Source organism: Epinephelus lanceolatus, chromosome 20, assembly GCF_041903045.1.
Source record: "Epinephelus lanceolatus isolate andai-2023 chromosome 20, ASM4190304v1, whole genome shotgun sequence".
Classification (NCBI taxonomy): domain Eukaryota; kingdom Metazoa; phylum Chordata; class Actinopteri; order Perciformes; family Serranidae; genus Epinephelus; species Epinephelus lanceolatus.
This window is the reverse complement of record NC_135753.1, coordinates 25,391,190-25,418,043: the sequence shown is the minus strand read 5'-3', so window position 1 is coordinate 25,418,043 and position 26,854 is coordinate 25,391,190. Positions and strand designations below refer to the sequence as shown.

General features: G+C 41.4%; 1 protein-coding gene across 2 annotated transcripts in view; it reads left to right on the top strand.

Moving 5' to 3' along the window:
- The window catches only part of cntnap2a (contactin associated protein 2a), a 465,407-nt gene that overhangs the window by 219,328 nt on the left and 219,225 nt on the right, over positions 1-26,854 (top strand). For both annotated transcript variants that reach the window (XM_033639118.2, XM_033639119.2), the window contains exons 4-7: positions 8,696-8,843; positions 18,990-19,042; positions 19,807-19,957; positions 20,873-21,057. In XM_033639118.2, coding sequence (XP_033495009.1) covers positions 8,696-8,843; positions 18,990-19,042; positions 19,807-19,957; positions 20,873-21,057 — 537 coding nt within the window. The remainder of the gene's footprint in view (positions 1-8,695; positions 8,844-18,989; positions 19,043-19,806; positions 19,958-20,872; positions 21,058-26,854) is intronic.

Here is a 26,854-nt window from a genome sequence, read left to right as displayed (position 1 = left end):
GCCCCATCATCATTATTATTTCAATCAATATTGAGATCCCGATTATTTCTCACAGTTTGTCATTGATTCTAGGCACAAAATCCTTGCACCAAAATATGACTGCTCCTTATCCACAGTGCATCTCCTACAAACAAAATCTACGTAAAACTGTACCAAAACTTTATGCCCCAAAGTTAAATCAGCACGGCACTGCTCTCACTTTTTCCTTCATCTGAATTCAGTGCATCTCCTAGAAGCAAAATACAGATTAAACTGTGTCAAAAAAAAAGGCTGACGAAATATGAATGCACCATTACAGAGTGCAACCAGATAAAAACAGTGTTTTTTGGACACAAATATTTTGCCAAATGCAATTGCTTATTTCGGTCCATCTTTGGGAGCTGAATGGCGATGTGCTGTACACATTTGCTGTTACAGATGTCTGCGATGATGCTGGTCAAGGACGGGGATTTAGAGAGGTATTGTTAGTGATGTCTTTACAAAAAACGATTCTCCAACAGGGAAGTCTGGCTGTTAGTTTAGGAAATGCTTGATTTGATATGAGTTTCCTATGAGTGGAGCATGTATTTTGAATGTCAGTATTGCAGGTGATCACAGTCATTTAATCGTGTGAAGCCAAAATCGTGACCATGATTATTATATTACAGGAACATCTGTAGAAATATCCTACATATTTGTGAATTCATGTACATTTTATGAACCTAAACATATAAGGTTATTGTCTACCGGTAGTCCCCGGAGACCTCTGTGCCATCCCACTGGCACCACTGGCTCGGTGCACTGAGCTTCAGGGAGCCAGGGACAACGGTGGGCAAATGGGCAGGTGTCAGATCTGGCAGAGCACTGAATCAAAACACTAACACATCATTGACAGTGTGATAATAACATCCAAAATACAAAATTCACCCTCAGTGGTTTATGAAACATGAGGAATAATTTCAAAGCTAGTAAAATCATTCAAAACACAGATGCATCTTTAGTGAGTTTACTGCGTCCTTTCAGATTTTAATGGTCAGGGATGCAGGACACATACCTAGAAACATCCCTGACGCTGGCAAGAGAAACATGCAGTGCAGTTCAAGTTCAAGGTTCCTCCTCAGGTAGCATTGAAGAGTAATGGAGAATAGCCATAGAAATGAGGGGAAAAGCAGTGGAGCTCTCCCCTGGCATAGACAATATAATATCAGTGATATGAAAATGTATTTGATGCATATAAAACTGGTAACATGTCTAACTGAGTGGGAGAGGCATGGATAAACATCAACAGTAATTAGAAGAAATACATATTTTAAGATTATACTTTTATCAGTAATCGAAAGAAAGAAATTGTCAGGAAGAGGGAGAGTCGACAATCAAAACCATGCAAAAAACACTACAGTTGAATCACAAAAAATGACAAAAAAACGTCAGGGGATACAGCAAAGGTCAAGTTCCCCGTTCAGCCTGTCTGAGCTATAGACCCAGATCAAAAGTCCATTTAACTTCTGCCTGCAGCAGAACTTGCTTGTGGTCTCCACCCCTAGTGGGAGGCTTGATTGACTGTGTAGCTCAGAATTTTAATTCTGTGGGCCAAGTGTCAAGAAGTGGTTAGCCAGAGGAGATGAAGAATCTCTCCCATTGAGGCAGCTTTTTGTGTTCAAGAAGGCCTGTTCCCGTTTTGCTGTATTTTACCGACATATAGTTTCAGGCAAGGGACATGAATAACATAAAGCCTCCCATGGGAGGAACAGTCAGATATTTAAGTTAGAGCATTTTTCACATTTGGGCTAATAAAATGCTTTAGTTTGTTGGAATGAGGGCAGACAAAGCTGTGTCCACACAGAGGAGCTAACTTGTCCAACGGCAGAAGTGCTGCAGTGGGAGATCTGAATTGATCACAGCAGTCTCTGAGGATGGTTTTACATTTAGATGCCAGTAACGCTACTGACAGACAAATACTTGCTATTGTTTTGTTGTATTTTTTAATAAGCCAGTGTTGTAGGCACTCAAACACATACTGTACACAGTCACAGTGACAACATTATTCTACTCTACTTTGTAAACAGAATAAAGGTTACTTCAATCAGGTGACTTGAGGTGAATGGGGTGGACGAGGGTGCAATGATTCTGCCTAAAATGACAGCTGACAGGAGCAGAGAGGAGAACAGATATAAAGTTTGGCAGCAGCAACATGAATGGCTGAAGGAGATCGTGGCAAAGTTCTGCTAACCCAGAGAGGGAACACTCATAATCAGCTGATTGGTGGAAGTGATGGGGGTGTGATAGAGAGAGAATTGTGAATGAATGTAGCATATGAGCTCAATTTCTACATATTAACACTAAGAATACACTGTAATTCAGTGGGTTTTTTTTAATAGATTTTAAAGGTACACTATGCAGGATTGTCTGGTACTGATTGTAGACACGCTTGCCGGCAAAAGTGAAATTAAAAGCCAACGTCAGATTCACTCTCGTTTGCCGTTTTGCCTTGCTATATTTGCATTTTTGCAATGATTTCTCTTGGATGCCTGCTGCATATGTTCTGGCACCAGGATGCCACCTTTTTCTAAAGCCCTGACCTTACCTGAGCACTGTGGGGATACACGCCCATAAACTTCCTGAGCACAGACAATAACAAGAAAATAAGAAAATACAGGCAGAGGGCAGAGTCTGTGCAGAAAATACACCACCACACACATCTAGTGGGTCAACAGCAATGATTGAGAGGGACTTCTTCTGCAGTGGGAGGAAGCGTCTATACATTGTTTTTTAGGAAAATCCTGCACAGTGTATCTTTAAAGATGCATGACTTAAATTTAGCATTACTACAGTTGGTCCTGTGTTGGCACAGTTGAGGCACAAACCCACACAAACACAACCGCCCACAGGGTTTCACAGAAACACAAATTTCTCTATGGCCCTTCTGTTTTGTCCTGTTCACTTGTCGATAAAAACAAAAGACCAGACCAGGCCGGACTGATTTCCCCTGCCTCTTTTAGGAAGGAGCACACACACCGACACGCACACACATACACACACACACAATGGCCTCTACTCTGAGCTAGTCTAACAAAGCGTCCTTCAGCAACAAGCAAACACCAGAAAATAGCTTTCACTTGTTGTTTCTCAGTATCTGGAGATCTGTTCTCTCGAAAGGCCTGTCTCTGGCTGTCAAAACAGAGACACACAAGCACATACATCCACTCACACACATACAGATAGATACTCACTGGCACACAAACACACACACATACAGATAGAAATGGCAGATGCACATTCAGGAAATGAAAAACATGCAGCCAGGGAGAATAAGTAAGTAACTCCTGCGTTGAAGGGCGGGAGAGCTGCTGAGCAAGTAGATAATGGGTGTGTGTGTGTGAATGCCCAGGTTTGTGTATGAGCACAAGCATGCCAACATGTGTGTGTGTCTTGTTTACATGGCAAGTGATGTGTGTGTGAGAGACAGAGCAGACCACAGGGGTCTTTGTCGACCAGCTGTAGTAAAGTGATTGGCTTGTTTCTTGAATGACGGCAGCCCTGGTGTTCCAAATGCCCAACAAGGACACTGGCTGGCTCTCGGCTTCCCTCATTATTTTTGTTTTCCAAGTTTCCTCTCATTGCTTTTTCTTTTTTTTTTCTCCACTGATCTCATGGATTGCTTAAATCATGTGACAGCGCTGCACTGCTTGATTCTCACCCAAAGTTTCCCTGACTAACTACGCTTATTTAAAGTTTTAAAACACAGCGTGATCGGTTTTTAATATTCTTAAACTTAATGCACATCCTCACAGGAGTACAAAAAACAGGAGTAAATATTTCTCACATTGAATCTGCTCAGGATTCCCAAGTGTGTTTCTTTAATGGAAAACTGTAGTACATTTGAAAAGTAGTTTGACAGACATAGCATAAATATACATCAATAAAAGGCTTAAACTTGAGAAGAGTAACACAAATCCATTAAAACGTATACACACATACAGTACACACACAAACACAGACGAATGCTGAGAAAAAACTAAAAGTTACCTCAGGCACTTTGTGGCCTTTGTTGCCGTAAATTACCTCAGTTCTTGATTAAACAAAACGTCAAAGTGTCTAAGCTCTTAAGTTGCCTAACATTTACACACACATACATAGAGGTAAACGGTCACACATACACACTATATGAAGTGACACACGCACACACAAATTCCCAATTACTCATTGGTTTGCTGGTTAATGATTTGACTCTGGAGGAGAGGGAATTAAATGGTTGACTAAGCAGACTTTTGCGAGGTGTTCAGCATCCACAACTTTTTCCTCATCTCCATCCTCCTCCTCTCTTCCCTATCCTACCTTCTGCCCTCCGCTCTGCATAGTAATGCCTTTGAATTGAGCTGTTCATTCAGCCAAGCACAGATAAGTGCCGAATAGCGGGATGAACACAATAGAGAAATAAAAGAAGGAAGCTGGAAAATGGGGATGGAGCTTTTGGGCGGAGCCGCAAAACGGTTTTGTTCTCTCTCTCCCTTTCTATCTCTCATACCTTGACAGGCAAGGAGAGGAAAGTGTCGGCTGGACAAAAAGAAGTAAAGTCTTCTGCACGCAGTCAGCCAAATCCTCAGTAGATATACACTATTCAGAGTTTTTAATATTATTATTTTATTTCCACCTATAAAAGGAGCTTAAGTGTGATATCAGGTTTTAACGCGGCAGAAAGGTTTAAATGGCAAGGTGGTGTGCGGGCGGCCGTGTGTATGTGTGCATATGTGCTCCGTGTGTGCATGCAGATTGATGCATTTGTGCTTTTTGTGCTTCAAATCCTGAGCCAGCACCACAGGCATTCTGGAAACAGAATAGTGAAGGACAAACATGCAAAAGAGAGCACATGATGTGAAGGAGGATTTAGAAGATTTGACAGAAAAAGAGAAGAGAGAGATGAGTCTTTGAGATAAAATCTGAGAAATGTACTAACAACTCCACAGGGTGGTGCTAGCCCCAGTGGTTAAAGGAATATTTTAGTTTTGAGGACATTTTTAACCTGTTTTCCTTCTTTCAGATTCTCTTTTTATGTCCTGGCATGGAGATTTGTTAAACTGGGAATGTATCTCAGCTCAGCTGCAGCTCTGAGGACACTGCGCCTTACAGCCTTGTCTCAAGTTTTGGTTTTACAGTTTCAAAAGTGCAAAGGAGGTGAACTGAATCTTGACATATATACATTTTTAATATGTCTTTACTAATGTGTAAATTGTTACAGTGGAGTTCCACCAGTTGTCAGTCTATGGGAAGGTTTTTACAGTGTGTTTTCCTGCACTTGAGATTTGATCTCACAGAGATCCATGACCTCAGGAAAGCAAACCTCACAATTGGACTTTTGTTCAAACTGCATGCAGAGGCAAAAGGAAAGCATCCATGAGTTTATTTGATTCAGGTGTGTAAGGATAAGTCAAAAGTCCCACACAGCCAAGCTGTTCCATAAACTTGTGAATGTGAATTTGATGATCAGTACCCTTTGGAACTACTGAGAAATTAAAGAGTGCGACATGACCGATGGTTACCCTTCTCTGCATTAATCTCTATAAACAAACGGCCAATATTTTAGTGTTGCAAGTATTCTGGTTTTTGTTGTAGTCCAAGTACGTTTTAGCGGGCTTTGGTTGCCTGTGTGGAGAGCAAAAGAGGTGGAACACAAAAATGGAATCAGAACCCAACGGCTATTGCCTGACGACAACTTTTGCTTTTTATCAAGGTTTTTACTAATTTATCTGCATTCATATGATACCTGTTTGTAGAAATCAGCTGAAGTGTTGTCTGAGCCTGTCTCAAGTTGCTCATCGAAGTGCAAACAATGATCACCACACAGAAGAGGATATCTTTCCCTAGATGTCCGCTGGCTACACTACCACCCCTGAAATGTTGGCCGTCACCTCAGAGGCTGTATCACAGTTAGACCAATAACCGATGGGTTCTGAAATTGCTACTGTATTAACTAGAAATGTATTTTTTATGGCTGGTAACACACACAGAGTATGTGAGTGAGCAGCATAGCTGCCCTTGAGCAAGTCACTTAACCCAAAACTTCAGGACCTGTGCACCTGCAGAGACTAGAGGCTGCAGTTAAAGTACACTGAAGGGCTCCCTGATGAGTCATGTGGAGCTGTGTGAATTTGAAGCAGGGTGCTAATAAAAAAAAGCGTATGTTTGTGCGCTCAGTTAACCTTTTCTGGATAAATAAAGATTAAAAATGAAAGTGAGGGAGAGGCACAGAGGAGATAGAAGCACCGTTCACCTCATGTCCACTCCCCCGCCACGGTGGAAGTTCGCTGGCTCTGAGCTTAGTGTGAACTCTTGACCATCTCCTCCTTTGCAGATAGCACATCTTCAGGGGTACGTACTTAGGTCACCGAGGAGTCAGCTCATTGCAGACAGTCTAAGCAGAGCTTAGACTCATCCACTGCCCTGCCCACTTCATGTCTTATCTAGCATAACACATGGCTTTCTAGTGTCTTGCTCTCATCTAGTTACCTGCTAGGCTTTTAATGATGCTTCTCTCCAATGGTCTGTGCCAACTCCTCTGTGCATATGTGTGTAAGAGAAAAGCATGGGGAATGGGATGTTGGTGTGGGTTTGTTTCAGAGGGGGAGAGAAAGCACAGAAGTGAAAACAGTTCAGGGACTGTGGTTTAGTGGGTGGTTAGAGGTTCTCCTCACATTGTGCCAGGTCAAGTGAAGGAAGAGACATTGAGCAGAAGGAGCAGGCGAGAGAAGGAAATAGAAAAGAAAATAAGAAAGGAGTTTGAAGAAGGAGTGTGTTAAACAGTGCATTTTTGGTGACTTTGTTGGTACTCTAGTACCCCTTTCAACAGTCATGGGCTGGCTTGGCTTGGCTTGGCTTGGCTTGGTTTGGGCCATCAGCCCAGGGTGGCAGGGATTTGCATTTTCATTACAACAGTGCTACCCACTTGAAGGTGTTTCTTCAACTGCTGACGGCTTGTCTTGAGTGGTGACATTTAAAGTCAGTGGCCTAATCCACAGCTTAAATACCCTGTTATTTTTGATGCATGTGTTTTTCCACAGCAGGGCAGGTAAAAGAAGTTTACCTGTTGGAGGTGAGCTGTTTGCAGAGGTGCAGAAAGAGCCTGTTGTCTGAAGCTCTTCATCGAATATCTCACTGTGGCTGTTTCTGCTTTCACTTTGCTCCCTGCTGTATTATTAGACTTGCCTTTTTTGAAGAAAAGCCACTAAGAAAGTTCTGCTAATTCAGCGATAAACACACTTAATTTCCTGTAGATTCTTCACAATAAAACCTCCCATTATTTTGTTATATAAAAAGTTTTATTGTGAAATAGCAAAATAAGGAAATGTTGAGTTTTCCAAACCACAGAGATTCAGTTAGAAGCTACAAAAGTGCTCATTTTGTAACACACATGGCTTGTTTTAGGGGAAGAAGCGGGGTTGTTGGGGGTAGTTGCAGTCTGCAAGATGTCATCGCTACCCACTTGAGGGCCTGCTCTTGAGAAGGTCCATCTACGGCGCAGCTTGGTGTTGCACAGCACGTCTAAACTGACAATGGAAATGCAAATCGGCGGGGCCAAAAGTGACAGTGGAAAAGGCCCATAGATTCCTTTATGTCCATTACTATACAGGAAAAGATTAAAAGTAACATTAAATATTTCACATTTAAACTGTCCTGACTGAGTCAAAACATGTTTACAGCACGTTCCTGCTCTGCAGACAATACAGAATAAAAACAGAAACACAGACGTTACAGGAGATTTTCTCTGTTCTGTCTCTCTTTTCTACAGTGTGAATAAAAATACATTAATATTATATGTATAAATTCAGCTGCCCCTCTCTAACAAGATTTATCAGTGTAATTGCTGTACCCAGTAGGTCAGTGTCACTCACTGTGCCACAGCAATGCAGAAAATAAGTTGTGAACACAACAAGAATGAAACCCTGAAAGTCTCTACTGAAGGCTCTTAGAGTGGCTAAATGTTGTTCTTTTAGTGCACGACTGCCATTAGATCTCTCAAGAGCTGACAAATTGCCAAATATAGCCTGGCGATTTCAAATCCATACCACTTTCTTGTTGTTGCCTGTTTGTTCTTCGCACACTATGAACTCTCTTTGCGTCATGCTGCCTTGCTGTTGCTCCAGACACAGCAGGGATTTTTAAAGTTAAACTTTGTTCTTTAATGGTGCATGTAAGCAAAGTGTTTTGATGTGATTCTACACAAAAACATCTATGTTTATTATATGTGCATAGTGAAGTAAATAACTGAACAGTCACATTTGTTTTGTTTGTATATGGTACAATGTGTTGTTTTCTTGAGGCTGATATTTCAGAGGCTGCTTTACAGAATGAGTTGAGCGCAGTGTTATGACAAGGAACTGTAAACCTCATCAGTCACAAGCCCCTGTGAATCTTTCGGGAACCAGAAATCAGCCTAAATATGAGATGATGTGAGCAGGGACTTTCTTACATGCACTCGGAGTTGAATACAATATGCAATTTCCTCTTCAAATTCCCCGCAGTCAGATTGTCTTATGGTGGGCATATTAGATATGTAGACTCATAATTATTTTGTATGTTTTGTGAGTGTGCACCTTTAGGGCAGGATGTGGTGAGTGGAACAAATACTCTTGCTCCTAGTCCCGAAGCTGCTTGTTTGACTTCAGGCTTGTGTCTTTGATGTATTTAATTTCATTGTACGTGTGTGTGTTTGTGTTCGCAGGCCTTCTCTGGGAACTCCAACTCGGAGAGCTCAGTTCGCCATGAGCTGCAGCAGGGAATTGTGGCGCGTTTCCTGAGGCTGGTCCCGCTGGACTGGAGCGAGGAGGGACGGATTGGCCTGCGCATAGAAGTCTATGGCTGCTCCTACTGTGAGTGCAGACAAACAAACAGACACACAGACACAAAAATACATTGAACTAATAACTCAATATATTCACTCCAATACTTTGTACTTATTTGTTCTAGGGATGTCAATGGTTAGTTGCAAAGAATATTTTAAATGCTTATTCATGTTGGTCTATAGGTTAATTTTGCTACTCTTCAGTTTACTGCACTGCACACCAGCTTGGTCTGGTGGGAACTAATGTTAGCTAGCACCACTGTTGTGGAAACATCAGGCCAACTCTCTTAGTCTCCCTTTAGTAGCAACTTCCACAGCTGAAAATTCAAGCCAGTGTGGAGGTGCCAAAAACTGCAGTTCTTTGAATGGCCACTTGAGGCTGACTCCAGGCGCCAGTCAGTCCCCACAGACACCAGGTCCCCAGGAATGCTACTCAGCTTTGAAGCCAATTTTTCCCAGTGGCCACTCGTGGTATTGCAGCAACAAAAATCACCCGCGGCCCAAAAAGCATTTACCCCATAGACCACCAGTGTAAGACACGTCTATAAAAATGTTGATGGGGCACCTCACACTGCAAGCAAGGTTAATTATGACTCTTTCTATAATAAATTTTCAATCCAAGGAGGTTACATATTTGAAAAACTTTCCTGAAGCTGAGAAAAGCAATTTAAAAACTAATGATGTCATCATAATTTTAAGTCTACAGGCCGAGCAAAAAGTTGAGGCCGGTGCTAGCAGGAGAAATACTACTGTGCATATTCAGTGCACTACATTCCATGGAAGTAAACCCTGATGCTAAAACGTGTTTTTGGCGCAAGCACCAGGCAAGCAACACCATAGGACTGAACAGGCGCTATTTAGCCAATGGGTATCTAGGTATTTAAAATCTATAATAGACACACAAGTGAAAATACCCAACTTTAGAGCAGAAGTTAACATGTTTGCAGCCTGGTACAAAAAATGGTTTTGGCCTTTTTCGCTAATTTCCCCCTTCATGACTGAACAGGAGGTGAAATGTATATAATTGAATAATTGAATTTCCCCTCGGGGATTAATAAAGTATATAAAATAAAATAAATAAATAAAATAAATAATAATTAAAATAAATAAAATAGATAAAAAATAAAAAATAACGCACCTGTACATTTATTAAAGCTAAACGTTATGCATAATTAAGGGCGGGCTGCTTCAGGTAACAGGATGTCTGCTGATAAAGTCCTCGGCTCCTTAGTCAGATCCCTCGCTCCTCCACAGGGCTAGCCTCTCGCCCGATTATCTTCTGGCTCCAAAAACCAAGATGGCAACAGCCTTAATGCCAAACTCAGCTTTACAATGGGAATCCACAAAACAATGGGTGATGTCATGGTAGCTACATACATTATTTTTACAGTCTACGGTCTCCCCCCAGGGTTGACCCAGTGAGTAAGTGACTCAATTTTGAGCTGCTAATCTTCTTTAGCATTGTTAACTGTTAGCTCTGTAAGCACGTTAGCAGCGCAAGCATGACTAGTTGTGCTAACATAGTTAACAGTGCTAAAGGGGTTTTGTGGCTCAAAATGAGGCCGCTTATGCACTGGGGCTACGTATGGGGTAACTGGAGGATGTCAACCATATTTCTGCTCCAACGCTGTACTAGCAGTAATCACCGCTAGCTAGCTCCCACCTGACTTAGGTGGTGTGCAGTGCAAAGTGGCCAAGGCTAATGTTAGCTAACCAGCGGAGACAAGTGGGTGCTATGTCTGCGTATCTTAACGTGGCTAGATGGCTGTCTGTCAGCAAAGTTGACATGTTTACATCACAAAACATCTAAATTTCACCACCTCTAAACTGATAGCACTTTGAAACATGGTGCTAAAGCTCACTGGCTTAATGGAGTGCAGAACTAAAAGGAAAGGCTTCTTGTAGTTCACAGTTTAGGTTTTTGTTTTGTTTTTTCCTTAACAATCAACCAGTTAGTTACCAGTCAATGGGTGTCAGGCTTTCAAAAGCAAACTTAACCAAAACTGACATCCCTAATTTGTATGTGAAAATACTGTCATACTTCTAACAAGTATTGTTAACATTTATAATTAGGGATCCAGGAGGAGAGCGTAATGATGGTTTGTCAGCTCCAATCATGTAACACTGGGTTTTCATTATTTTGAGCTGAATCTGTTTATGAATCAAACACAGACTCTGAGTGAAAACTTGTCTGGACACACACACACACACACACACACACACAAAAGAAAAGAAACCTCCATGTGCAGAAATATGCAGAGCACAGTTGCAAACTGAGAGACACACACAGATGCACACACACTTACACACTGTCTCTTGCTTTCTAACAAATGTATCATCCAGGGAACTGACTCTCTTGCATCCTCTTGCTCTCATCCTATTAAAGGCCGCCAAATTGATTTTGATAACAATTTTCAATTAAGGCTCTGCATAAATTACTGTTATAAGTGACACACGTACATCTTTCATTCCTGAGATGTGATTACACTGTGTGTGTGTGTGGGTGTGTGTGAATACAAGGGCATGTATTGCATTCCAGTCAGTCTCCATCCCTTTGATTATATTTCCCTTGTTTCATTTCCTTCCCATGTTAAAAGAAAAGCAAGTCAGTAGTGATAAGGATGACAAGATGTGGTACACACACACACACACACACACACCGACGCACACGCGTATGCACAGATGCACCGAACAATAAAACACAGAAATCCAGCCCACTCTAAGTTATATCCATCACCTGTCCCCTCAAACAAAAACACTCCTGCACTCACAAACAACTTTGACAGGGAAATAATTCACTTCTAATACATGCGACTGCGTTTGTGCGCAGATAAAGTCAACTTGTTGCGGCTGCTGTTTGTAACCAGAATAGCTTCTACCCTTATATTCTCTAACAGCGTTGATCTCATTGATCTTAATTTGGACTATAAAAAGTGCAAACAGAATTTGATTTTGGAACGTCTGCCTTGTTATTTAATGTCACGGTTCCTGAAAGGCACATTTTATTTTAAGCCACTTCAACTTTAAATAGTGTCTCACAGGTTCACCATAATAATGCTGTTGCGCCTTACTTTTCAGGGACAATAAAGACGGTACACATTTCCAAAAACATCTGTATAACAGGAAGCCTCAGACCCACACAGAAACGGGAACTGCCCATTGGTTCGACAGCCCATTGGTTCGACATCCCATTGTTCCGACCATATTAAACTCATTGTTCTGAAGTCCGTTCCGAAATCATCATGATGCCCTGTGGTTGAGGTCTGGTTAGGTTTAGGCACAAAAACAACTTGGTTAGGGTCAGAAAAAGATCATGGTGTGGGTTAAAATGAAAAAGAAAGTGACAAACATAAGCTGTGAGCCTGCTCCGTCTCAAGCCGGTCGCGGCGGGCGTATGGTGCGCGGACAGCACCGCGGACAGTCGGACTAATGGGATGTCGAACCAATTACATGGACCCCACAGAAACACTGAAGCAGATAGCAAACAGGATCACTGCCCTGATCACTTTAGAATTTATGAGCATGATTTCCTTTTCCAAATGCAGTATAAAACATGGTATTCAAGTGAGACGCCACAAGATATATTTCTCAACTGTGGTGGAAGAAATGTAGGAACAATCAATAGCTTACACAGTGAAGCTGGGTGTCAAGCACCAGCGGTTTTGTGAGCTGTAAACAAAGTTTTGGCAGGACTGAGTAACATACCAGAAACACAGTCTATACTATTTACTAGTAAGCATTTCCAGAAGTTATCAGTTGACTTTAGACAACAAAAAAAGTTGGTAAATTGAGTTTGATCCAAGTTTGCTTTTTAACACCAACACATCAGCGTGTTTGTCACGAGCTTGCTAAATGTAAAAGAAGCTACTTAGACTGAGCAAAGACTAGATTTGATGTAGATTTGATTTGACTTGATTTGTTTATTCCGCAGCTTCTCCACCGACTTGTCAGTAGTCTTCAAACAGTGCGTCTGATATTCATATGGCTTCTGCAATGGGTCTGTTTAAAGTAAATATTCACTGGCTGCCATCTCAATGTATAGGAGGATCGTGCATTAAAAATGTCATTACTTTGAGTTACAGTTTGCTTTGCTTTCCTTTGCAGTAGAGCTTAAAATTATATTACACCTAATTACAGCTGTCAAGGAACAGAACAAGGTCCAAACTTGCTTTTCAAAGGAGCCCATTAGTTTGCAGGATCCATAAATCTAAATTTTCGCTCTATGAGAAAAATCCCCTTTAGCCAGCCGTATACCAAATAGTAAGAGATACAGTACACCAGAAAATATGCACTCCGAAATCCCCCTGACATACACAACAACAGAATTAGACCGAGGTTTAGCAGAATCTGGGCATAAAAAGATAATGAGTTTTACTTTTTCCTGCCTCAACAACAACTACTGCTGACGTGACCTTAGCTGGCGTCTGCTCCAGTGGAGCTGCTCACGGGCCAGTAGGAGAACGCTGTGATTACGGTTAACTCCCAGATGTAAGTGGGTTTCAGCCGTGTGAAATAAATCATGATGAAACGGATCATGTGTGCTGTCTCTGGCTTTCCATTCTTAGATTAGAAGAAGACACGTTTATTTAAATACGTTTCGGGAAATGGTGTCATTTCATTCAACAGGCAGACACACAAACAGCATTTAACAGGCAGTGTTTGAGGTAAACAAGAATGCTATTGAAAGAACATATTTATTCAGAGGATGAATAAGTATATCGAGTTCTGTGTTTCCGACAGATATGAATGTTATTCACCGCATGCTGACAGATGAAGTACGTAATAAATACACACGATCAGGTGAACACATGCTTACAACTCCGACATCAGTGATAGCTCAGAGACAGAGAGAGACATTTGCATATGCACACACACCCGTACATGCACACCCACACTCCTCCTGGTCGGGTGCGTCATCTTTCAGAGTTGTCTGTCAGCTGTGTTTTGAAACCCAGAGTTATGATTATGCTGTCACTGCTCCTTTCTTCAGCATTCAGTCATAAAAATGCAAACCCGTACGTTTGCGTGTTCATCTACCCACCCTTCACTTCCCGACTCTCCGGTTCTCTTCGAATGAACTTCTCCTAAATGTTTTCCTGCTTCCCAATCCGAAGATGAAAGAGAGAAGTACAGTGTTGGGCAATGACAAAAGAAAAGAGGATGAAAGAAGAAAGCACAAAAGAGAATTAGTAGGAGGAGAAGGAGGCAGATAAATATAGATGTTATGTTCCCGGCATAATCACCAAATATGTTGGTTGTAGATGATAATTCTGGGTTTTGAAAATGTATGATAATTAAATGCAATACCATATTATGACTCATCTAGGACTGTGCAATGAAATGTGTGTATGTGTCTGTGCCAGAGCTAGGGGCTATAAAGGAGTCGTGAGCCACCATGCTGTGGAATTTACATGCTCATTTCCATTTTGATTAACATAGGATCAACAGAAAATCAATTATTTCATAGATGAGTCAGGAAATAGTGGAGCTGGTACGTGAGAGAAAGGGAAGTCAGACGGAAACAGAGTACAAATTTAATTTTCTATACACACCAATCACTCTCATGCAAGTGGAATTCCAAATGAATGTGAGCATATCATATCTGACTATTCAACCTGTGGCCCATTTATGCCAACGATACTCGAAATCTGTTGTCAGGATGATGTATCGCCGTCATTATCTGTCGAGTCGAAGAAATGTACTTATGTAGATTTTTTTTATGGATAGCATCTATTTCTGGAGCAGGACTCAGGCCAAACACATAAACAGCTAAGAGAGCATCATTGTAGCCTTCAGGCTCTGGGGTGCAATAAGTATATACAGTATTACAGCGCAGGGCTGAGACCAACAATTCTTTTTAGTATGGATAAATCTATGGATTATTATTTTCCATTTTTTATCATCTTGTCCGAAGAATATCAAAAGCATGGACAGAATTTATACCACCACATAAAGTAAAATCTTAAATTCGATTATAGTTTCTTACCGAATGCAAACGGCACACACATTTTCTAATAACATGAAAAAGCACTCAAATCCTTCAGTTTGGTAAAGGTAGGTCACACTCTGAGTGGCCTGCTTTTGTGCTCACAGCCATCTCATTTGCTGCTTGCCCAGTTTGCCCATGTTGCCATGGATACAATTTAACATTATAAGCACTACATGCCAGTTGAGTGCACTTTCAATTGGCCCTGACATGATGCAGGTGGCATCTCTGTGGTATTTCACTACCCTGGCTGATTTCATGTCTTTTTGTTTTATTGTAAATTGCACAATTAGGCAGTTATCCAAAGTGACACATTTAGAAGATACATGTGTAAATATGACACTTGATATTTTGCCATTTAAAGTGGAGTATCATCATGAATATATTGTATAATCATTATTACATTAAAAGAGTAACTCAACCTCAGAGTTTTGGCTGAAGTGCCTCTACCCTGGAAAATGCCTGGGCAGGGCTGGGAGGGGCTAAGACATGCCCAGTTACTTCTTCATGCACATAGAGACGAGGGGGGAGGAGGGGAGGCTGATTGATGATGAAAGCTGCCACCTTATACATCATATACATCACCTGCCACCAGAGCTCTCAATCTCAACCTGAGCCCGATGGGTCCCAAATAGCCCGACAGGTTGGACACCAAGTTCATGCTAAAAATATGTGCTACTCCCTCTCGTTCTCTCCCTGCCTGTGGGGCAAGAGGGAGTAGCCAGTTCTCCATACCAGGCTCTCGGTCCCTCCACATAGGCCTGAGCAGAGAGCTTCTCTGGTGGGGAAGTGTCAGCGATCCAGCTGGTCCATTTTCTGCTTGAGACGCATGTGGCTTGCGCTGCCACACAGCCGGTTTGTCCCTGGCGTTAGAAGGTGATTAGTGCTTTTTGGGAGGGGGTCAGGCTTGGTCGGGCTCTGGCTCAGTATTTTATGTGATGACCTCGGATTGGCTGCGTGCAGGCTTCAACTTACATGGGTTGGTTTGGTTTGGGTTGTAATTTTTTTGGCCTGTTGAAACCCTACCTGCTACCAGATCAGCTAATAGGAAAATTCCATTGGAATAGCCAGGTTCAAACCAGTAAACAACAGTTGCTGTATATGTTTATACCACAATATGTAGAATTCAAATACTTTGCACTAAAATGTAAAAATTAGGATTTGAGTCGATCAACTATACTACTGAGTACCCACATGCATTGGTTTTCAGCTGAAAAAAGTGGTTTGGGGTTTAGTTACCAAGTCTAATATCTCACCTAATAAATGTTAATGCAACTACAAGACACTTTCATTTTATGTTAATTTTTAGTAATGATATTCTAATAGTAATAATAGTATATATTAATATATGATAGTATATGTATGTGACAATAATAATCATATGTGTATAATAACAGTAGAAGTATGACTAATGATAACAGTAGTAGTAGGAGGCAACAAGCAGCACCATGACAGCAGCACAACCCCCACACACCATCCAGGCATGGCTGTGATTCTAGGGAACCTGTGAGACAGTGGGGCTCCGGAGAGGAAGCCGAGTTAGTGATATGCAGTAACAGGACATGTATGTTAGCAAATGAAGAAGAACCAACTTTCAGAAACTGAGGAGAGACAAAGAGAAGGGGCTCTGTGTATTATAGGATGTCCCCTGGCAGATTAGGCCTATGTCAGCCTAACTAGGGGCTGGTACAAGGCAAGCCTGAGCCAGCCCTAACTATGAGCTTTATCAAAGAGGAAAGTCTTAAGTCTAGTCTTAAATGTGGAGACGGTGTCTGCCTCCCGGACCGCAACAGGAAGATGATTCCACAGGAGATGAGCCTGATAGCTAAAGGCTCTGGCTTCTGTTCTTCCTTTCAAATCTCACAGTTGTTTTCTTTTGTTGAATGACCAACCAAATTTGACTTTGCTCGTGTTTTATCAATGCCTCTTAAAGCTTTTTTGGCAACGTTGGTCTTGTTTGTTTGTGTAGGTCATATAGAGGCATCAGTATTAAACTGAAACAGTTTCATAACCCGTTAAACTCCTTATAGCTGCTTTAAGTGACATTTTTTGGGATTGGCATACCCTCAATGGCAGTTTATCAACAGTTACCATTGTGTGGGTAATATGACAGTGATGTACTGAAATCAACTTCTAGTTTTCAGACCCTGATAAATAATAACTCCCAATATCATGTGTATGAAAATTATATCGGCTGTCTATATTGGACCTCCATCTCTCCCTTTCCATCTAAATCACCCTCTGTCGCTTCACATCTCTGGTGGAAAACCACCATCTGGGTCAGGGTCCGAAGTAGCGTGATCTCCTGGGTCAGGGTCTGAAAACCTCAGCCATCTTGTACGCTTGTCATCACAGCTGCCCTGGCTACAGACCAAGTAGTCGATACTTGTTACTCTGCATCACAGCGGGTCAACCTCTCGACCTCTCCCTCACTCATTCTCTGAATCTCAAACTGGTCTGCAGGAGGTGGAAAAGCCCTCCATCTTCCTTGACGTCTCCTTCTTGGCATTAAGCACTCAGCTGAGCTGGCAACCCTTTCCTGAGCAGCACAAGTAGATCTGCAATATCTCATAAAACAATTGGAAAACTGTCAACTACCACCACTGTTTGCTTCGTAAACGTGACAGAAAAAGATGATGAGAGGGGCAGGGAGAGAGACAGAGAAGCAGGGATAAAGCAGAAGAAGAGGTGAAAAGTAAAGAGGGAAGCAAAGGAATAAGAGTGGAGCAGAGAGGAGAGCAGTGGAGACAAATGAAACTGGAACGAGAGAACAAGAACTAGTGCGAGAACAAGAGTGAAGAGTAAAGCAGCGAAAGAGATGGAAAGATGTATTTCCACCCAGTGAGAGGCAGCATGGGATCATTTAGGGAGCACTGAAGTTAGAACAAAGGGAACAGATGTAATTTCCTCTAGCCTCCCTCTCCAGGTGTTTATCATGAAAGAATAGGCTTGGCGTAGTTGTGTGCATGTGTGTGCTGTATAAGTGAGAAAGCAAGAGAGAAGGTAAGATCGAGGGACGGCGTGACTGCGCATGAGTGTGTCTGTATAAAGGATGAACCGATCTTTCCTCGGCTCTGTTTCACTATCATAGCCTGTACACTCTTTGCTACCTTTGACAACCAATCACACCATGTACGCACTCTCCACTAACCACTTGAGCAGTTTGGGTGATGATGTAAGATTGAAGAGGGCCTCGAGCACTTCACTTTATTTCTCTTCTCAAGATCTGATATTCTCCTCCACCCATATTGCCTGTCTCCTTTCTGGCTTTAAGTTTTAATACTTTTGATACCTGCAATGACCCTGTTTTATTTTTCACACATTTAATTAGTTAAGTCTTTTCATTGATCCTTTTCAATTTTAAAAAGCTGCCAAAAAACCCCCCCTCTGAATTCTATAGGACGCTTCAACACATGTCAACGCAGTGTTTTACACAACAGCACTGTTTGGCATCTATATCTGTTTTGCACATATATTGAAAATATTTTTTCTTTGCTCCAGGTCCTTTTTTCCACAGCTGACATTTTGACTTGTCATAATAGGAAAGGCACAGGTGTTACTAATAACTTTAACAATTGCTCTGTTCTGTTCAATTATCCCAGTGAGCCGTGACAGTGTGATAGTGAGCCAAAGTGTACAATATCAGGACCCTGAAACAGAAGCGGCAAAATGGAATTCAGTCGTCATTAATTTTTATTATTTACACCTGTGCTTTTCTTGCTGTGACATGTCAAAATGTCTACTGTGAGAAAGAGCCCATTGAGTACAATATCATTTGAAACAATAAAATCGCTATCGTTCTATAGCGCCGGTAGATATTACATTACCACCTCCACAGTTGATCTATTATTAGATATTAGTACATCTGATTAAGTTTTCTTGCATTGCTGTTGCTATCGTAGGAGTTTGTTGATATAGCTCAGCTGCAAGTACATTTTTGTAATTATGTTATAATTTAATACTGATTTCTTGGCCCAGTCATAGAAAAGTGTAGCCTCATGCTCTTTGTCATTTTGGGATGAGGGTTTTGACCTTTCCCGAGCTGCGATCACAATTTATTTCACTCACCACTAATCACTTTAATCTTGCCTTTTGTCTCTGTCTCTCTCTGTCCCTGTCTTCCTGTCTTTTTGGTGTGTTATCATCTTTCTGATTTCTGTCTTGATGCATTTTTCCTGTCTTTTTTAGGGGCGGGCGTGATCAACTTTGATGGACAGGGTGTAATCTCATATCGTTTTAAGGTACTGGATTAACTAACTTGATATTCTATGTTATTTTGACTAGACCTTCCCATTAAAAGGCATGCTGTCAAAATCATACCAGTACTTAAAGGTTAGATGCTAAATATCAACAAATGGCAGTATAATGTTGTGGGAAATGAATAATTTGATGTAGATCCTGGACAGGCTGCTAGGAGATTTTTGGTAACACTTTACTTGAAGGTATCTACGTACATAAGAGTGACATGACACTGTCATAACTATGACATGTCACAGTCATGAACCTGTCATGAACATTATGTACATGTCATAAACGTTTATGACTGCTGTCATTAAGTGTCATTTGTAATGACAAGTTGACATTGTTTGGGTTGTCTTGATTATGACAACTTGACATTAACCAGGATGACATTACCAGAAGATGTCTTTGTTATTACAACTTGACATTAACAAGAAATGCACCTCTTTTTGTGTTTATGACAAGGTGACATAATGATTATTATTGTCATGACAAAGACATCTTCTGGTAATGTCATCCTGGTTAATGTCAAGTTGTCATAATAAGGACATCCCAAACAAATTTAATGTCAACTTGTCATGACAAAGACAACTTGTGGTAATGTCACTTTGATTAATGTCAAGCTGTCAGCAGTCATAAACGTTTATGACATGTACATAATGTTTATGACAAGTTCATGATAGTGTCATGTAGATACATTCAAGTAAAATGTTACCAGATTTTTGTCTCAGTTCCTATAATTAAAATCAATCCCACCTTTGTGCAGGTGAAGAAGATGAAGATCATTAAGGATGTCATTGCACTGAGGTTCAAGACGTCAGAGAGCGAGGGTGTGATTCTCCACGGGGAGGGCCAACAGGGAGACTACATCACCCTGGAGCTTCGCAAGGCCAAGCTGCTGCTGCAGATAAACCTAGGTGGGTAACACATGCATGTCATTTGTTAAGACAAAGAAATGCAAAGTTTGTCTTTATACCCTCTTGTCACAGTGTTTTTGATGTAGCTGTTTTGGTATTAATCAATTGTAGACATGTAGGGAGCTATGTTTATGAAAGCATATTTCTAAAAATACAACAAGTGATATGTCTGAGGCCAAGCTATAGACAGTCCAGCTCCAATCCTTAAATTTAATAGGTGCTCAGTGTAATGCATGCAGCTACTCTGCAGTGGTTGTGTTTACAGTGACTTGACAGGTCAAAAGAATAATACCATCATTACAGGCTTGACAATAATGCTAAACTTTTTTTAATCTGAATTAATGCCCTGTCTGTCAAGATAGCATTATCCTGCCGCAAAGATTAAGTGTCCAGGCACAGCTTTTTACCCTTTACACTGTAAACAACAGCCACAACAATCAGTAGGTGTACGGAGCATCACTCACTGTCGACCAGCTGTGCTGCTGACAGAGCCGGTGTAATCTTTAAAGATGCCTCGCTGCAGCACAGAAGAAACAACTGCAGTGGTGCTTTCTCGTTCGCAGTGTTACAGCTAAATGAAGTATTTAACAGTATGAAAACACTTTTAGCTGCTACAGAAGTGTCAGGTATGTTAGTATTGGCAGGAAGCAGCACCGAAGGTAATTGTGTCATGTGTGTAAGGATGAAATTATTTCTGGCTTTTTTGGCAAATCCAGCCCAGAGAAGTCACACATACATTTCGTGTTAATTGGTCCTCGTTAATATGGCTAGAATATCTGGTTATAGCTCTAATAATAAAAGCACACATAAAGTACATATTTCGCCTGACATAGTTTAATTAAACGTGCTGCTTTATTCACAGTGTCTAATAAGTGTGTATGTGTTAGTTATATTATTTTGACGTGTTAATTACAGGCAGTAATCAGTATGGCTCTATCCTGGGTCATACGTCTGTGACCACCGGCAGCCTCTTGGATGACAATCACTGGCACTCAGTGGTGATCGAACGCTACCGTCGCAATGTGAACTTCACCTTGGACAGGCACACCCAGCACTTCAGGACCAATGGAGAGTTTGACCACCTCGATTTGGACTATGAGGTGAGAAGGAAATCATACTGAGTATAAAGACAGGAATGTGAAGAACACAGACAGAGTGGTAATCTCTGCTTTGAAATAAATGACGGAATGAATCCAGCGCGAAAGCCTTATATCATAAAGTACCTACATGTCATAACAGGAGATGACTGGGAAATATTCCACGTGTGCAGCTGCACAAGCACATTCAATACTTAAAAAATTCACTACGTCTCTTTCTTCTTAAGACATATCAGCTTGACATCATGTTAATAACAAAACCTTAAGGTGCCAAATGATTCAACAGCTGTACATTGATAGGCAGTCATGGGTGAGTTCAATTATAAAAAAGGAACTGGCAGACCATGGAAGAGGTGAATAACTAAAATGTCAGCTGATTTATTCAGCTATTTCAGCTTTGCCTGAGTGATGCTTGTATGTGTGTAAGTCCAGAGCTGCTGCCTGATGTATAAGTGACTGGTGACTGCATGAAGAACAAATACACACAGAAAAGTACTTATTTATTATTTCAGCCTACTTCAGCTGTTAATTGTAATACTATAGCGTGTGTTGCATGCTAGGTTATCAGGTAGTCACAGCCCTATATCACATATAGGGAACTATCTTCCAGGTGCAAAGCCATCGGCAGCGCAAAACGCCATGCTTTTCACTTTTCCTCAGGCGGTAGTCCATTTGTTAATGCCCTGGCTCCAAACTAACCTGATTGAGCCAAGGTGGGACGATGGCGCAGCTGAAGCTGTGTTTACTCTGATTAGGTGGGGCAGTGCAATTCTGGGGCAAATTTTGGCAGGAATTTACGTTCCTATTTCCACCTGCTCAGACTGCCTCTTATTGCAAACACAAGACGGTTACTGTACAGTGGCTTTAGGTGGCAAAGGTGTACGACCACAACCTCTCCAAATTCACAAATGCCCTCGTTAGTTTGCTGCACATTTTTACATCTCCTGCTTGTTTGTATGAAGAAAAAAATACAACTGGTAATGTGATTAAGGCACAATCTGTAACAGGCACGTTTTGGGCTGAGCCCAGTAACACCACCCACATTTGAGACACTGAGATAAAATAAGGCAGCACCCTACAGATTGTTTAAGCACCATGCATTATGCACCCTGTGCTAATGTTGGCACATGTAAATACTGAGTTGAAAGTCCTCAGGGGAGAATTCATGTCTTACTTATTTAGTACTTAAATTTGTATTAATAGTTAAGATCAGTCACGGCTGCTGGTCTTTCAAACAGGGGAAGCTCACTTTAAGTTTACATCATAAAATTACAGTAACTTATAAAAAGAACATTTAATTGAAGCCGTTTTTCAGCCACACCCATGCCATAGAACCACAGCAAAACACACCTCAAAGATTTTCAGATGGGTTTAAACACCTGAACTGTACTGTACAAACAGTGCAGCTATATCGCTTATGGAAATAAGGAACTCCAGATGGCACTTTGTCAGCTCAGTGGCCTAGTGGTAGAGTGTCCGCCCTGAGACTGGGAGGTCATGGGTTCGATCCCCAGACGGGTCATACCAAAGACTATAAAAATGGGACCCATTGCCCCCACTCAGCATCACACCTTGGAATTGGGGGTTAGATCACCACGTGATTCCCGAGCACGGCGCACCGCTGCTGCTCACTGCTCCCTCAGGGGATGGGTCAAATGTGGAGAACAAATTTCACACACTTAGGTGTGTGACAATTAGTGGAACTTTAACTTGAACTTCAGAAGACTCCACCCGCAATATAACTGCATGGGGCTGAGCTCAAAATATGAAGCACTGTCAATCACAAAGGGGTTCAGCCTTTTAGACAATTCCTCCAATCATCATGCATACACCGAGCGTCCTCTCCCGCCTACCGCTCCATTAGGTCCCAGGGAAGCTGAGCCTCCCTGGAAATGACGATTTTGTTGCATTTATCCAATGACCGTCTCACTTTGCTGCATGAAAAAAACCTGCTCAGCACTGTGTCATAGGAATGCTTGGAGGCTCCACGTCCACCATGCTGACACGAGAATGTATGACATGGAGGTCGCGTTTGAAAACTGATGACAAACAGTTGACGTTTCAACATCGCAGTCATGATGTGAAACGCATCCTAGCGCACGTTTAATGCAATGTAAATTCTTATTTCATTGTAAATTCAATAGTGCATATTTGACCATTTCTTCTATGAAATTTTAGGGGAGGTTCAGCCTCCCTTGTTGTCTCAGAGCAATCACCTCTGGTTAAGATCCAAAAGGTTAACATGTTCCAGTTTTTTTAAACTCAGACATAGTTCATCAAAGAGTTGGGAAATTGTTGTTTTCAACTTCTGCCATAGAAAATGTGATAATGCTAGACAAAAGGAAGAGCCTCTTGTCAGCAAAGTTTATATGCACCTTAGTGACAAAAGAATGGACAGACATTAACAATGTACTGTCACGTGTATGTACCTATGGGTTGCGTGAATGTGAGGGTCAAGGATAATCTTTGGAAAGCTAGTTGTTTGAGGGCAAGTTGCCGTTAGCCAAGTCTACATATCAGCTAAGCTCGCTAACTTTTGCCTAATGTGTACATTTGCGTGGCATGTGCTTGCATAGCCTTTTAGTTTCACAGTGACAAATGGGAGTAACAATGATGTCTGACATATCTTAACTGTTTTGTATTATAGTTAATAAATTAAAAGTTGGACAAGTAAATTGAAACAGATATTACACACACAGTGCAGTGCTGAATTTAAAGATAAATGAAGCTTTTCAAATATGCAGAGTAACAATCACTGTATATTAAATATAGCTGTAAGACTAAAACTATTACCAGCAGCATGCAGCAGCTGTGGCACTAATGTGAAATAGCTGCCTCATCATTCTGCCATTGACAGCATATTTGGAGTAATGTATATTTTAGTCACCATTTCAGGTGGAAGGATTAGTATGCAAGTGTAGAACATGTACAGGGCTGATCTTCAGGGCTTCAAGGCTCATCACCTCATCACTACCCATAAGGAAACTCGACAAAAACTAACTTGCCATCTGGGTTGACTTACACTCAGAGCTGGGATGGAAGTAGAGCTCTTGAAAAGCAGCAGCAGTAGTAGAGAGTGAGAGCAGGGCAGCAAAAGACTGTGGGGAGCAGTCCAGGGTTAGAGAGAGAAAAGAATGCCATGATGAGTATAGCAATGCACTTAAGTTGTCTGCCTAAATTAGCTCGCAGGCTTTGTTTCATTAATATTTGATGTGTTGTGTGTCTATATTTTGGAACTTAATGATGGAGGAGAACTGCAGTCCTCTAGAAAACTATGTGGGATTTTTTTTCAGAGCTGTGGGCTGTACCGATGCTTAGCACAGAATACAATATGTCAATGTGAGGAGTTCTGAACGCTCTAAAAGTGCCTGGAGTCTCAACAGTGTTTGATCAGTTCCAACCTGTGAGAGACAATAATTTGTCTTTACTTACTAATAGTATTTATTTGAGATGCTTCTTGTTATCTTATCGTTTCACCACGTTACCTGTTCGTATGCTCTACTACTACTCCCAGGCTCCCTCTGACTGTACAGTGCATTGATACTTCACAGGAAATTAGATATCGGTTTTGCACTGTGCTATAATGCTAATCCATAAAACTCACATAATTAATGTTATTCTGTAATGGGATGCAAAGAATTCAGCTAATCACACTTAAAACAGGAAATTGATTTCGGAGTGCACAATGGGTATGAAATGTGTGTAATGTGAGCATCTGCAGCTGTGTGCATTGAATACATATATGGGTGTGTGCATGTGTTAGTGTGTGTATATTGATGTTTGTGTGTGACCTTTAGCAGGTATTGCTGATATGGCTGATCCGTTCCAGTGTTAAGTAGGATACTGAGAAATGAGGCAAGACAAACCACAGTCCAATTAAACTGAAGCTGTTGAATTAAGGGATCTTCTGGGAAATCTATACAACGGCATGAACCAGGAGGTTTTGTGTGAGGGTGTGTGTAAAAGTGTGTGTGTGTGTGTGTGTCCGTGGTGAACCCTGAATCCTGGCAGTGTTATTACCTGACTGAGTCTGTCTATAGATAGAAAAAATTGTGACTAGTTTTTTTTGTACCACTGTGCTCCATCTAGTCCACATGCTCCTGCACGTCTGTACGTTTTCTGCTCCCATTTAAGCCTGTAGACTAAATATCCGGGTGCGTTTGTGTCTACCCTTGGCAGTAATTATTAAGACTGCTGGAGCATCACGACAGGCACAGACAAACACAAACGCATGCACGCACACACACATACAGATAGACACATATCGACTGGTAATTGCACACCATTCTTCATCATCTTAGCTTCCGTCAGAGCTCAGAGCTATGTCTGGAAGGAAGAAAAAAACAAAACACATGTTCAACTGTAGAAAAATGTGAAACGCAGTTTACATTTTCATCAGTTCTGTGTCCTTCAGCGTTCCCACCAGATGCCTGTTTATTAGCCTCTATCTCCTCGCCTCAGTTCTCCTCTAATCACATCTGTTCCCCACAAACCCCTGTCTTCTTCCTTTAATGCTTTCTCCCACTGCTCCAGCGGTCATATTATATAATTATGTAATACGTGTATATCAATAATATGCTGATATCAAGGTGTTTGGGTAAAAAATGTGATAATAAATTTGTAATGATTGCCCTTGTAATGCAGACTTAATACTGTGGGATTTAATTTGGGGTTGGAGCTAATTGTGCTATACGTAAAATCAAAGGAGTGATTATGGATTAGACATGGTCCATCCGTTGCTGCGTTTATTCACACAACACAGTGCCGGTAGCCACCTGGTTACGGTGCATGCCACATGACCATGACATCCAATTCCAGCCTTGTGACCTTTGTTACATGTCATTCTTCTCTCTTTCTCTCTCGCCCCGTTTCCATTCAGCCTCTTCGTTGTCATCTAGTGATGGGCAAAGCAGTTTTTTAGATGTTACTGAATCACTAGAATCAGTTCATTAAAAAGATTTGTTCAAAAGATTCGTTCATCGAATCGTTCAGTGCTTGGCGGGAGGAGCCCTGACTGTGTACTGCGTAGTCCGACTCACTGAACTGATACACGGCTGAGCTGCCGCTGCATCTGCCCTGCACTGGTGAGTCTCATTACTGGCCAGCCTAATGTTTTAAGTTTGTTTATCTGGAAACTAAGTCTGTTAAAACAAAGGGGAGGTGTGTTATTGTGTTCATGTGGCTTGACTCCTGGATACATTAGCCGTTAGCTTGGAGAAACAGTCCCTATGAAGGTGTATCGCTGAGAAGAAATGATTTGAATCACTCAGGGATCGGGGTTACGTTGTTCACCAAGTGATTCGTCACATGGTAGGCAGTCCCTCCCTACACCCTGGCTGCCTAGTGACTCGCGAGTGATTCATCGTACGCACGGACCGAATCAGCAGTTCCACTCCCGGCTTGCACGCTGCTGAGCTCAACTGAACTGAGAAATGAACAAATCAGTTCCGAAAGTGATTCAGTTCAGTACGTTCACTCAACAGATTCGTTCTTTTGAACGATTCGTTCGCAAATGACACAACACTATTGTCATCTCTCAAATAAAGGATGTTAAGTATGCATGTACAGTATATTATCTTTTCAAAAGTGTACACTATATGATAGGTATCCGAAACCTTACCAACAAGGCAAATAAAGCATGTTCTTTCAACACAGTTACACCTATTGAAACATCTATGTGTGACAACCATGACTTTATTTAGTACATTTGATACTTTCTGGTGACACAGAAGGAAACAATATCTTTTTACTCTACAGCTGTTTCACGAAAAGTTATTAAAGTTATGTTTGTTTAATTAAA